The sequence below is a fragment of the Astatotilapia calliptera genome, chromosome 1 (assembly GCF_900246225.1).
Source record: "Astatotilapia calliptera chromosome 1, fAstCal1.2, whole genome shotgun sequence".
In the NCBI taxonomy this organism is placed as follows: Eukaryota; Metazoa; Chordata; class Actinopteri; order Cichliformes; family Cichlidae; genus Astatotilapia; species Astatotilapia calliptera.
The window spans coordinates 27,303,531-27,316,996 of record NC_039302.1 but is presented as its reverse complement, the minus strand read 5'-3'; the positions used below and the strand labels follow the sequence as shown (position 1 = coordinate 27,316,996).

The 13,466-nt window shown below is 39.8% G+C and overlaps 1 protein-coding gene across 9 annotated transcripts in view; it reads left to right on the top strand.

The window, feature by feature from the left end:
• The window catches only part of myo5aa (myosin VAa), a 63,258-nt gene that overhangs the window by 29,446 nt on the left and 20,346 nt on the right, over positions 1–13,466 (top strand). For 6 of the 9 annotated variants that reach the window (XM_026172509.1, XM_026172499.1, XM_026172518.1 and 3 more), the window contains exons 10-23: positions 454–719; positions 894–975; positions 1,261–1,401; positions 2,680–2,805; positions 4,676–4,759; positions 6,809–6,811; positions 10,462–10,617; positions 10,951–11,048; positions 11,222–11,308; positions 11,926–12,034; positions 12,157–12,368; positions 12,453–12,609; positions 12,768–13,007; positions 13,114–13,362. In XM_026172509.1, the coding sequence (XP_026028294.1) occupies positions 454–719; positions 894–975; positions 1,261–1,401; positions 2,680–2,805; positions 4,676–4,759; positions 6,809–6,811; positions 10,462–10,617; positions 10,951–11,048; positions 11,222–11,308; positions 11,926–12,034; positions 12,157–12,368; positions 12,453–12,609; positions 12,768–13,007; positions 13,114–13,362 (2,010 nt within the window). The remainder of the gene's footprint in view (positions 1–453; positions 720–893; positions 976–1,260; positions 1,402–2,679; positions 2,806–4,675; positions 4,760–6,808; positions 6,812–10,461; positions 10,618–10,950; positions 11,049–11,221; positions 11,309–11,925; positions 12,035–12,156; positions 12,369–12,452; positions 12,610–12,767; positions 13,008–13,113; positions 13,363–13,466) is intronic. The other 3 variants (XM_026172507.1, XM_026172555.1, XM_026172563.1) reach the window with 1 other exon arrangement.

Sequence of the window (13,466 nt, the reverse complement as noted above, 5' to 3'; positions counted from 1 at the left end):
GAATGCCTTGAAAACAGAAGAATCCTTCATACTTGTGCTTTAAATCCCCCGGTAGGAACTCTGAACATGGTAATGCCAGCCAGTTTGTTCTGAATTTCAATTTTAGGGGTTTTTCAAAAGCTTGCTTGCTTATACCTGTAGGTACCTTGTATTCACAGTTTGCGTATTCATGAGCCTATCACGTGCTTACAAGCTAAGAAGCTTTAAAATTAGTAAATAGGTAGAGGCAGAAATGAGGCTGCAGCTTTAGTTGTTTGGATTAATTCCACTGGGATCTATTTGTTCTTTTGTTTTAGAATTTTTTAATAAAAGCCACTTTTTTCCCCACTTATTCCTCCCTAAAGATGCATTTAGTGGCCCCACATCATATCCATCTGTGATGTGGAGCCACATCATAGATGGATCACTTTTGTGTTGGATAGTGGAGATAAAAACTTCTTCTTTCTGATGTAGCCCAACAACCGTCACCTGATGGCGTTTTGCGAGCTGGTGGGCGTGACCTACCAGGATATGTCCCAGTGGCTGTGCCACAGGAAGCTGAAGACGGCCACAGAGACGTATATCAAGCCCCTCCCTCGTCTGCAGGCCACGAATGCCCGTGATGCCCTGTCCAAACATATCTACGCCAAGCTCTTCAACTGGATTGTGGAGCACGTCAACAAGGCTCTGGTGACAAATGTTAAACAGCACTCCTTCATCGGAGTCCTCGACATCTACGGGTATGTCTGTGTAGTACTTTCAAAGTATGTAGTAGTTACAAAGGGGTAGCTAATCAGTCTGAGCTTTTTAGCATCATTCTTTCGCTGGATTTGTCTGAGTTTGCTCATCAAATTAAAACACAGCAGTGAAAAAGTGTGTTTCAGGTCATTAACATCACTCTTGTTCTTCACAAGGTTTGAGACATTTGAAATCAACAGCTTTGAGCAGTTCTGTATCAACTACGCTAATGAGAAGCTGCAGCAACAGTTCAACATGGTAAGCAGCAGCAAAAAGCAAACGATCAATAGCTGCCCTCAATCAAAACGTGGCAGTTCACAAACTTCAAAAGCATGTCAGTGGTGGTTCTGAACAAAATATGCAAATTCCATGAAAAACCTCAGAGTTTAAAAATAGAACTAAATAATGGACAATTTACATGAAAAAAATCAATGTAAATAATTTATAAAGAGCAGCATAACTCTTGTTAGGCCACTCCTTATATTTAAAGGTTGTAAATACTAATAAAGTTAAATACCTAACTGTGTGTTTCTGTCTGCACAGCATGTGTTCAAACTGGAGCAGGAGGAGTACATGAAGGAGCAGATCCCCTGGACTCTGATCGACTTCTATGACAATCAGCCGTGCATCAACCTCATAGAAGCTAAGATGGGCATCCTGGACCTGTTGGACGAGGAGTGCAGGGTATGTCTTATTTTACCCGACAAATAGTGTATGCAGAACGGGCACAACATTGAAATACTTGGTTGCAGTTTCTTAGGTTCGAGCTAATTCGATTTGTAGAGTTCCTGCTAGTTCTGTGAGAAGTAAATCATGGGAGTTGAATCTGTGGGCTAGGTCTGATGATAATCCCTCCCTTAGCCACTGAACTCTGAACCTAGCAATTCTGTGGTCCCATGCTGGTGCTAGTTTGTACAGGTGTCAGTGTTTTATATGTAGAAATGCATGGCACTGGTTCTAGATTAGCACTGCGTGGGTGAATACAGGGTAATTGTTGTGTTCCCGAGCAGTTTCTGTGGACTGGCTTGTGCATCATCCTAATACAGCAATGCTGTGGTTGGTGCTACATGTTACTTTAACAGCAGTTTTCCCAGCAGAGCGTTTCATTTTTACAAGGCGATCAATCTTGTTTACTACACCGATTGATTACTTCACCGGTGTATTTCAGATCAGTTATATCACGGTCAGCGATTCTGTTGCTTAGGTTGCATCATTCTTCACGTTTGTCTTCTATTTGAGCAGTTTGCTCTTCATGCAAAAGTTTTTAAGAACCGACTTTCTCCAACTACATATCTTAAAGAAAAAGAAAGGAATTACATTACATAAGTTACTTACATAAACTTTCTCATGAATATAAACAAGCAAAATAAAGTAAACTGAGCCTGTGCTGCATGTTAAGCAGAGGCCTGTGGGTTTCTTCATTCACACCCACATTCTGCTTTCCATTTTTTGACGTCAGCCTGCAGCTTGTCATTGCCTCCCACCACACACAAGGCTAAAGTCACCAATACCTAAAACTGAGAAACCCAAAGCTAAATATTAACCACAGCTCTCTTTTTCTTCTTTCTCACTGTGAAACTAAACAAGAGGCGGACGTGAGGTTGTTTTTAGTTTATGTTCATTCATGTTAGTAAGACTGGAATGAAATATTGAGCGTGTATGAAATAAACAGAATTGAGCTTTGTTTTAGTTAATGCTGTGGCAGCTGTGATATTAAAGGCTCCAGTTTCTTGTCCTGTGTCTGTTGAGCTTATCTCTCTGTCGCTCTCAAACTCTGCAAGGTCATTTTACAGGTTGTTGACATTTGAGGTGGGAACGCATTTCTCACATTATGGCAAGGACGTATGTTTGTCAGTATGCAATGAATGACAAGAAAAAGTTCAATCAAACAACTGAAATAAACATTGTAATTTCTGAAAAGATGAAAATGCATTATTCATGGTTTCTTTTTTTCTGTAACAGATGCCTAAAGGTTCGGATGACTCCTGGGCTCAAAAGCTGTACAACACCCACCTAAAGACTTGTTCCCTGTTTGAGAAGCCTCGCATGTCCAACCGCGCCTTCATCATCCAACATTTTGCAGACAAGGTGGGTCTGTCAGACTGTATGCTTTGTGTTTCCACACTGTTACATATTAGGTTGTTACATTTCTTTTTCTTTTTTCTTTTTTTTTGTATCATAAGTGTTTGTGTACACTTAAAAAGGTTGATTTAAAAGATTTAACAGCATGAGGGAACAGATTAACTGCACGTGTGAGGTATTTTTAGGGTAGGAAGATGGACTATTTAAAAAAAAATAAAAAATAAAAAATAATCGGTGCTCTAACGTAAATGAGCATTTTAGCAATGACATGTTCGTGTAGTGGTGTAATAATAATTTTTTTTTGTCCTCTGAGATGCTGTGTGACAAAGCATTAATTTTCATTTCTGTTTTTACAGCTTCACTATAAGGTTACTGAGAAAGCGGATTAAAAGACCAAATGATGTTATATTAGGATACCTAGAGCCATATAAGTCTAAGGATTTCCAATATTTATACTTTTTGTATTAGATGAAATGTGCTTTCACTGTAGTTCAGTTTGACTCATTACCAAGAGGAAAAATACATCCTATAGCTTAAGTTCTTACAGGAGTAACTCGGGCTGAACAGATCCAACAAATAAAATAATTTTATAATAATTATTAGATATTATAAAATCTCTTACCATAATTATGACACACAACTCTACATATCAGTGTCACCACATGATCATAGAGCTTGAATAAGTCTGTATAGCTGGAGTTTCTAAAAGAGGTTCTAAAAAAATGGTTACATTTTTAAATCAGGCCAGAATAATTGTGGAACAACGCATTTTCAACAGACCAGACAAAGTCTATTACCATTTAAAAAAAACAACAAAAATTAAAATATTCCTCTCTAAAGCATATACAGAAAAACTTTATGCGTCTCCTAAGACAGATTTAAAAATTTTTCACTAAGCACTAAATGATCTCCGACGACATTACACTTCAAACATACTTTACAAAACATGTGGAACTCTCGCGTCACCAGGAAGAGGTCACCTATGTCGCTCCCAGAATCATAGCAAACCAAAATAAAATGAATAAGTTTGGAGTGCTTCTTCAGTACATTTATGTCTTGCATGATTTTTTTTCCTTCTCTCTCCTTCTCTTTTCTTCCCTCTGTAAAGCATTGCCTTGTGTTTGAACAGTGCTATACAAATACATTTGATTTGATAAACTTAGTGCATTGTGTAAGTCAACGAGGAACACAAGACTAATGCTGACAAGTGATTTGAGATGTTGACACGAGTGATTAAACAGTAGACAAAATTACAAACAATGCAAACTATAGGTTTGATTTCTGGCATGTAAAGGACAAATGCACATCATTGTATCCAGATACTCCTCGCTCCCTGTATTATAAAACTCTTAGCTTATGGTAATCATCTGTGTCTTTTAATATCTTTTTTTGAGCTACCCGTTTCTTGTCAGACACACATGTACACTGTTACTCCATGTCATTATTCTCACCGCATTCAAAAACAATAATATATAGAAAAAATCTATTAAAGCAAAAATAATTAAAGGCTGAAAATTTTGAGAATGTCTTTCCATCAGCTTCACCCACTCACATGTACATTTTAATAGCTTTTTTGTTCTATTTCTATTTATTGATGCTAGTGTCATTCATGATGATTAACTGAATAGCTCAGTTTCCCTGTTGAGCGCCACTTAAGCAGTAAAAGACTGTGACTTGCTGACTTGCACTTGACCCATGATGCAGCCTTCCCTGCTTCCCTTACAACCGTTCATTAAAGGTGTCCTCTATGTGTGCTGAGTTTTGTAAACTGGACCATTTTCTCAGTATGTGGGTTGGAAATGCTGTGCAGTGCCACATAAAGTGGGGCACCCGCTCGTCCTAAGTGTAACACAAGCTTTGCTGTGTCGTTGGGCAGGTGGAGTACCAGTGTGACGGCTTCCTGGAAAAGAACAAGGACACGGTGAATGAAGAGCAAATCAATGTGATGAAAGCCAGCAAGGTGAGACGCACAAACACCAACAATGAAAATATGTTTTGTTGTATGTAATCAGCCAAATGTAAGCCTTTAAAACACATTGGACTTCAAGAACTGTGAAGCATCCACTGACATGTACGTCTGCTGCTCCTGCAGAGATGTGCCACCTGGTCTCTGTGTGGAAAAAATAGAAAGTTGTTTATTGGCCAAACATGCTGTTCAACTTAAAGTATACGGGGAACAGCGCCCTCTACTGGTGAAGAGGATAGTGACACTAGCAGAGATAAATTCTCAGTTGTGTAGGTTTTTACTTGCATGTGGCACAAAAAAGCTAAATGTGTGCCACACATTTATCCTGAATGCAGGATAGATTCAAGTTTGACACATGAAAGACCTTTCTGCAACTTTATACCTGAGTTAAGGACTTCAGTTAAATGTAAGTATATGTTATAGTAGATCACAAAACCTTATATATGCAGCAGTACTCAGAGACCCAGTTTTTCTACACACATAGCTGCAAGTCCAAGTTAGTTAGATCGCAGCTGAATTAACGTCACGTGTGTGTTTGTGTGTGTGCGTGTTTTGGTCTTGGCTGGAGATCACTGTGTAAAACCCTGTTGGGTTAAAAGGGGCCTAAGCCTTTAAATCCTCTTCGCTGTTTTGGCCACACACACACACACACACACACACACACACACACACACACACACACACACACACGTACGCACAGAAACACACACGCAGACTTTATTGAAGTGTGTTTGTTTAAAATTCTCACAGTGACCTTCGGCTGTTCCTTTATAGACCTTTTCAGCAAAGCCAGAAGTGGGTAAGGGTTGAAATATAGATATAGTCCGCTCTAACATCTAACAAGACCTTTTCACTCTCACACACAGATGTGTATTCTTATAGTTGCAATGGAAATCAGAGGCATTAAAGCAATTGGGGTTTACCTTTTAATGAGATTTAGTCAAATTAAGGTTCTCTGCCAAGCTTATCCCATCATTCTTAATGTTTCTGTGTGTGCGTGTTTGTTTTTACTGAGCTAATACTTAATATGAATAATACGGTAATACATATTTATAATATTGCAATTAACTAAGGAACAGCCTTCTATTCATCTGTAATATTGTCTGTATCTGCGTCTAAAACCAGCTCTTAAACCAGCCCTCAACAGCCAGTAAAACTGAAGTGATTCATAAACATTTAGCTGCTAGCTGTTTGTGTAGTTTAACGCATTAACAGATAAAGTATCATAAAGACTCTGAAGAATCTGCATTTCTGCTTTAGGTCTCTCATCCAGAAATGCACTCCGGCACACTGAATGCCATCTCCTCTCCAATCTTTCAGAAGATTTCAGGCTCTTCAACTCTTAAGCATAAATTCCTAAATTATTATGGCCTGTGTCTTACTCTCTATTTTTATTGTTTTGTCGGTATTGACAAAGTTTTGATTAAAAAAAATTAATGAATTCAAAAATTGGATGTTGTTCTACAACAAACGGTTGAGAACAGTTGAGAAACGTGTGCGCACAGCATCAGATAAGCAGCGTTTGGGAAAACGTCACTTTTTCTTCTTTCTCACTGTGAAGAAAAAGCCATGAAAGCCAGTTTCACGTTACATTTGTTTGCAATTTTTTTTAAAAGGTGTCATCTCTTAAACTTTCATTTTCCAAGCAACCCAAATGAGATGTCTTTGCAGGAATTGGGTCTGAATGCAGCCACCTTTCAACCACAGATGTGTTTTATACTGCATGTCTGCTGGATGTCAATGAAAATGTTTTCGTTTTGTTTGTTTTTTAAATCACGGTTCCTTCCATCCATTTCAGCTTCATTTGTCTTCCTGGTTTTCTTTTCCTTTTCATTTGAATCATAATTGTGTGTGATTGCTTTGGATGGGGGAAGATCGTGATTTAGAAACTGACCTTTAGGATTTTTTGACATTTGGCTTTCCTTTTTAACCTTTCATTGTGGGTTTTTTTTTTTGTTTTTTGTTTTTTTGTAATTGTGTCTCCATATGTTGTCCATGTATGTTTGGTTCTGTCCTCATCATGACAACCTTCACTGCCAGCAGAAGGTAAACACAAGCGTTCTTACAACGCTAGTCTGCCTGTAGCTCTTCATTTAGCTTTAGCTTTTTCCTTTGACTTTCCTCCTTCTTTGTCTCTGTCTGTGAGTTAATACACTCTAACAGCACTGAGGAGATTTGAGTTTTGTGTATGCCTTTGTTTGCTGCATGGAAAGCACTAAAAGGGGGGATTCAACATTGAAAATAAAGGGATGAAGAAAGGAAAGTATTTTTATCTGAGAGCGAACAGCACGTAAAGCCTTTGTGGATGTGGCTGTCTTGCTTAATGATGCTAGTTAGAAGCAGCATGGCACTGCAGCGACACATAACACAGCATCCTTCTCATATAACCTTCATGTCATATGGAACATGACATGTTTGTGATATTATTTCATGGCATAATGATGCCGTACACTCATATATGGCCACTGCATACTGTCATATATGACAAAACTTAACCTTTTAATTACATTTGTTTGTAAAGCATTGTAACAACTCTGACTGTGACTGAATTTAACAAAACTTATTAACAAATCAACCAATCTTTTTGCTCTTCTACTTAAACTCTCAAACTGCGTTCGAGCTGTTTTGTTTTGGTTGTTTTGTCCGTAGAAGTTTTAATTAATTAACTCACTCTGATGTCTCCACACTGCATTTGTAAATTGAAAACATACAAGTTCAATTCCAAAAAAAGTCGTAAATAAAAAGTGAATGTAATCATTTGCAAATCTCATAAACCCATTTTTTAATCAGCCAAAACATATCAAATGTGCCAGTATAAGAAAAAAACAAAGTTTACCACAACGGTCTGTAAGCGTCTGCAAGTCCAGGGTCTTCTTTGGTGTATTTTACACTTAATAATGCTCAAAGTGTTTTCAGTTGGTGAAAGCTCTGCACTGCAGCCAGGCCAGTTCAGCACCAGGACTCTTCTACTACGAAGCCATGCTGTTGTAATAACTGTAATATGTGGTTTAGCATCAGCTTGCAAAAATATGCAAGGCCTTCCCTGAAAAAGATATCATCTGCATGGGAGCATATGTTGCTCTAAAATGTGTATAAACCTTTCAGCACTGATGGTGCCTTTCCACATGTGCAAGCTGCTAATTTCACTGGCTGTACCGCACCTTCATATTATCAGGGGGTGCTGAATAAGTAAGATGGCACGTCTCCTTTTTAGTTCGGACCGCAGACCAGTTTTCCACTTTGCCTCAGCCCATTTCAAATTAGCTTCGGCCCAAAGAAGACGGTGGACTTTATGGATCGTGTTCACATACAGCTCCTTCTTTGCATTATGGAGCTTTATGGATATCGCAGATTTCTGGATGTGTTCCCGAGCCCATGCATTGATTTCGTGAGAGAATCATGCATGATTTTAATGCAGTGCCGCCATAAGCATCCAGTATTGATATTTCTGGCTTTGTCCCTTGTGATTTCTTCAGATGAATTACTTGATATTATGTACTGTAGATGATGAGATATTCAGTATCTTATGTTGGGGAGCATTATTCTGAAATTCTTCCAGAATTTGTAGAAGCATTTTTTTGGTAGAGTGGTGAGCCTCTGGCCGCTTTTACTTCTGAGAAACACTGCCTCTCTAAGATGCTCATTTTGTTAAATACCTAACCGCGTTGCTGATCTGATGCCAGTTAACCTGATTGTTATTATCCTCCAGCTGTTTCTTTTTAGTACCACTTTACTTAACGGCCTTTTGCTGCACTGCTTCCAACTAGGGCTGCCACAAACTATTATTTTGATAGTCGACTAGTCACCGATTATTTTTGTGATTAGTCGACTAATCAGATCATCATCCATTGGACGCAAAACTACAGCTTATTGCACCAGCAGCATCTGCTCTTATATAACTATCATTAGCTTACAGCTTTAAGTGTTTAAGGTCTGTGCTAACTAAAAATAAAGACAAGATGATAGTTTATTAAATTTTAATGAAATTTGCGGATTGTTTCGGTGAAGTTTAATAAACTCCTTGCTATCTAAAATATAACAGGACACTGGAGTATATTCTGGAGCATCTCACACTTCTGATAATCAGTTGTCTGCTTGATGTTTATTCAGCTGTGTAAAAACTATAACTTTAATCTCAGACAAACTGATTTACTCAGGAACAAATAAAATACTAAAAAAAAAAAGCCAAACAATAACATTTTAAGTTATCTAAGTGACTCATATATATTTAACCTGAGTAGCGAAAGACGGCGGTGGGTTTGAAAACGATTTGCGGGGAGTCCGGTGTTCTCACGGCGCTAGTGAGCCTAGCCCCCGGCTCGCTAACGAGCTAGTGGGTAACAGATGTCTCCGAAAACGTCGGAGCGCTTTTGAAAATATGTGGTGTCCTGATAAACTGAGCAGATATTTGAGGTTTACACAGCTACATTCTCGCCTGAAAATATGTTAAACGTTTATTTTGTGACCCAGAAAGAATAATAAGAGTAACATTAAAACTAACCAGCTGCCGCCATTGTTGGAAACTGCGCTGGGCCGCGCTATGAATTCTGGGACACAGCTGCTTCTTCTTCTTCTTCTTCGGGGTTTAACGGTAGCTGACATCCTTGTACATGCAATGCTGCCATCTTCTGTTTCAGTCCGTTATTACACTCTTAAATCCTGCCACTTATTCCTGCGTCTTTTGTGATCTTACAAAGCTTCAAACGACACGTCGACTATTAAATCAGTCGTCGACGATTTTGATAGTCGACGTAATCGTGACTAGTCGACAAATCGTGGCAGCCCTACTTCCAACCTTTTATAGACGTGTTGCTGCCATCAAATTCAAAATGAGCCAATGTTTTTTCACGATATAGTAAAATCTCTCAGATATCTAAACACTTGATACGTTTGATATGTTCTGTTGTTAGTAAAATATGGGTTTATGAGATTTGCAAACACAGTGTCCAAACATTTTTCGGTTTTACAGTAAGTGCTCATAGTGATGGTTTTCAGTGTCGCAAAAATAGAGCTGCTGTCCTGCTTTGTAAGCCAGTATGCACTGCACGGTAAGTAAGAAAAATCAGAACGCATGGCGGCATAAAAAAAAATCATTTGTGATTTGTAGGAGTTGAACTAAAGCCTAATTACTGAAACAAAATGAAATGTCAGTAAGTCAGAATTATCTGCAGTGTCTGATGCCATGCACAAATGTAGGAATGATGCATCATTGCAGGCACCGTGTTCCTCAGGGGCAGCTGGACCTTCTAAAGTACGTTTGTCTATGGAGGCAAAGGCAGAGGCTGTTTGGTTTGTTTTAAATAGTAGACGTGCGTTTACAATATTGGACACTGCTAAATTAGAATGACCCAAATGCTTATGTTAGATAGAAGCCTTTGTTTATGAACTTTAAGTCATCTAAAAAGAAGGATTGCATATTGTGATATATTAAATTAAACATATTGGGGACAGTAAGATTTCAGACGGTAAGATAAGTTCTCACATGTTCAACCTTTATTATCTGTGTTTTTATTTATTTATTTATTATTTCCACTGGGACATTGAAAAGCAGCAGAAAAGCGTGGTATTGTTTATAAAACCACATCACAACCAGTAATCAGAATCCCTGAGCAATATGGCAGCAGCAGAGATGCATCTTATCGTTTAGGATTCATGTCGCTATCAGCTGGTAACTATGAGTGGGCTGTTGTTTTTAGTTTAACCTGCTGGTGGAGCTGTTCCAGGACGAGGAAAAGGCAACCAGCCCCACTGGTCAGGTCCAGGGAACCGGGGGCCGCACCCGTCTCAGCATCAAACCCGACAAGAGCCGGGACACGAGCAGCAAAGAGCACAAGAAGACTGTCGGCTGTCAGGTGCCTGTCTCACTCTTAGCTGGACTTGTGTAACTTAGACACTCTGTGTGGTTTTTATGTGGGTGTCTGTGGGCATTAGGCGTGGACACGTAAGTTTGTGAATGCGATAACTCCAGAACGAGGTGACGTAAGAGTTTCAAGTTGTTATCATAGACGTATCTACTAGGAGATGGAGGCGAAGCACAAGCATTTGCCAGTATTTTATCTTTCTTATGAGTTTATTTTGGGAAATCTGAAGCCTGTTAATTGTGACTCAATGAACTTTAAAGACTTTCATCTTAATTTTACAAAAGGGATTTAGGTCATGATGATGATGGTGATCCTCTCTTGTAGTTTCGTAACTCTCTACAAAAGCTGATGGACACTTTGAACGCGACCACTCCTCACTACGTACGCTGTATCAAACCCAATGACTTCAAGTTGGCCTTCTCGTGAGTTTCAGCGTTGTTTTATAATCTGCTGTTTTTGTAGGAAGATTTATCTCTTTTTCAAGTTCTCTGTTTACATTTTAGACACCAGTAACACTGCGTGTTTATGCAGTGTTTTATTGTACAAAACTGTGTATACGTGATTCACATTGGCTGTGGTTATTCGATATCGGCAGGTTTGATCCCAAACGTGCGGTGCAGCAGCTCAGAGCCTGCGGCGTCCTGGAAACCATCCGGATCTCTGCTGCAGGCTTCCCATCGAGGTACTGATGCACCCCAGCAACACTGTGACTGGCTCACACTGTAAACGTCTAATTATTTAATGTGTGTTCATATAGAAGAAATATAACATTTGCATAGCAGAAGGCCAGTGCAAGCAGTTGGATCAGCTGAAGTGATGAGTACTGAATTAACTCACTCAAATAGACATAGACACGGTGAAGAGGCTCAAAAATGCTGTCACTGCTCATCTCACCGTGAGCTTCCCCAGTATGTGCACAGTTTTTACTTTCCCCAGAAAATCCAGGAGACGTGTAGAGGTAATAATAAAGGTTGAAAAGCCAAATCAAAACCAAAACATAGTGTATTAAATACATTTTAAAGTAAAGAGACGACTATACAACGAACAGCAAAACGTCACACACCCAGCACTACTGAATAAATTGTTTTACATATGAAAATGTAGACAGTTTAGTACCATCTCCCTCAATGTGATGCTCAATGCAAAAAAAAAATTCAAAATAACTTCTTAGATCAAAGAGTCTGCCGTCCAAAACTCCAAATACTTGAATCTTTCCAGCTTTTGGTGTTTAAAGTATTTCAGAGGAAAATTTGATAAATTGAAAGGATCAGATTGTAAGCATCTGTGTTTGTTTGTCAGATGGACGTATCAGGAGTTCTTCAGCCGTTACCGAGTGCTGATGAAGCAGAAGGACGTCCTCGCTGACAAAAAGTTGACCTGCAAGAACGTTCTGGAAAAATTAGTGCAGGTCAGATAGTTGGTCCCTTGCTTCATTTTACAGTTCTGTGTTATAAAACAACAGATTAAAACAACTTTTAAATCATGACTGAGTTCGTTTCACCTCTGATCACTGCTTCTTTTGTCCCTCAGGATCAGGATAAATATCAGTTTGGCAAGACTAAGATCTTCTTCAGAGCCGGTCAGGTGGCTTACTTGGAGAAACTGAGGGCAGACAAGCTGCGTGCCGCCTGTATCCGCATCCAAAAAACCATCCGCTGCTGGTTGGCACGCAAGAAGTACCTGCGCAAGCGCAGTGCTGCCATTACCATACAAAGGTTCACCAGAGGATACCAGGCCCGCTGGTGAGAACTGTGGCACTTAACATTTTATCCAGCTAAAAACTAGAGGTGTGCAGAATTTGAATCCTGACTCTTGCTTCTCCTCAGCCTGGCCAAGTTCTTGCGCCGCACTCAGGCAGCCACTATCATCCAGAAGTACCAGAGGATGTACGTGGAGAGGAAACGCTACAAGCAGAAGCAGGCAGCCGCTCTGGCCATGCAAACCATCCTCAGAGCTTACATGGCCCGGCAGAAGTATCAGGCGGTGAGTCATGAAAACACTCCTGTTTTTAATATTATATTCTGTTATTCTATGTTTGCACAGTTTTCAGTGGACAGAAGGAAGTGTAATTTTTCTAAAATTCACTTTAATGTACTCGTATTTCTTTTCCTCTCTATCACTGCCTTTGTATGTGGCTGTAGCTGTTGCGGGAGCATAAGGCGGTAATCATTCAGAAGCACATTCGTGGCTGGTTGGCCCGGTGCTGGTACAAGCGCTGCCTGGAAGCCATCGTCTACCTGCAGTGCTGCATCCGCAGGATGAGGGCCAAGCGTGAGCTGAAGAAGCTGAAGATTGAGGCTCGCTCAGTCGAACACTTTAAGAAGCTCAACAAAGGCATGGAGAACAAAATCATGCAGCTGCAGAGGAAGATCGACGAGCAGGTAACACGTTGACCTGTCGTGTTATTTATTTATTTATTCATTTATTTATTTATTTTGTTCTCTATGAGGGTTTTTATTTAGCTTAACTTTTATCCTGTACACCCAGAGCAAGGAAAACCGGTTGGTCAACGAGAGGCTAGTCGGCCTGGAGAGTTCCTACACAGTGGAGAGCGAGCGAATGCGCGGCGAGCTGAACCGGTTGCGCGGGGTGGAGGAGGATGCCAAGAACAAAGCCAACCAGGTGTCCTCTCTGCTGGAGGAGTTGGAGAGGCTGAAGAAGGAGCTGAGTGCCACGCAGCAGGAGAAGAAGACCATCGAGGACTGGGCACAAAGTTACAGGGACGAAATGGAGAAAGTAAGACAGGAGCCACTGACTCTGTCCACTCTGTCCACCATGAATATTTAGCATCTTCATATTTCTCTTCATTGTCATTCACTTCTTTCTCTTCCTTTATTAAT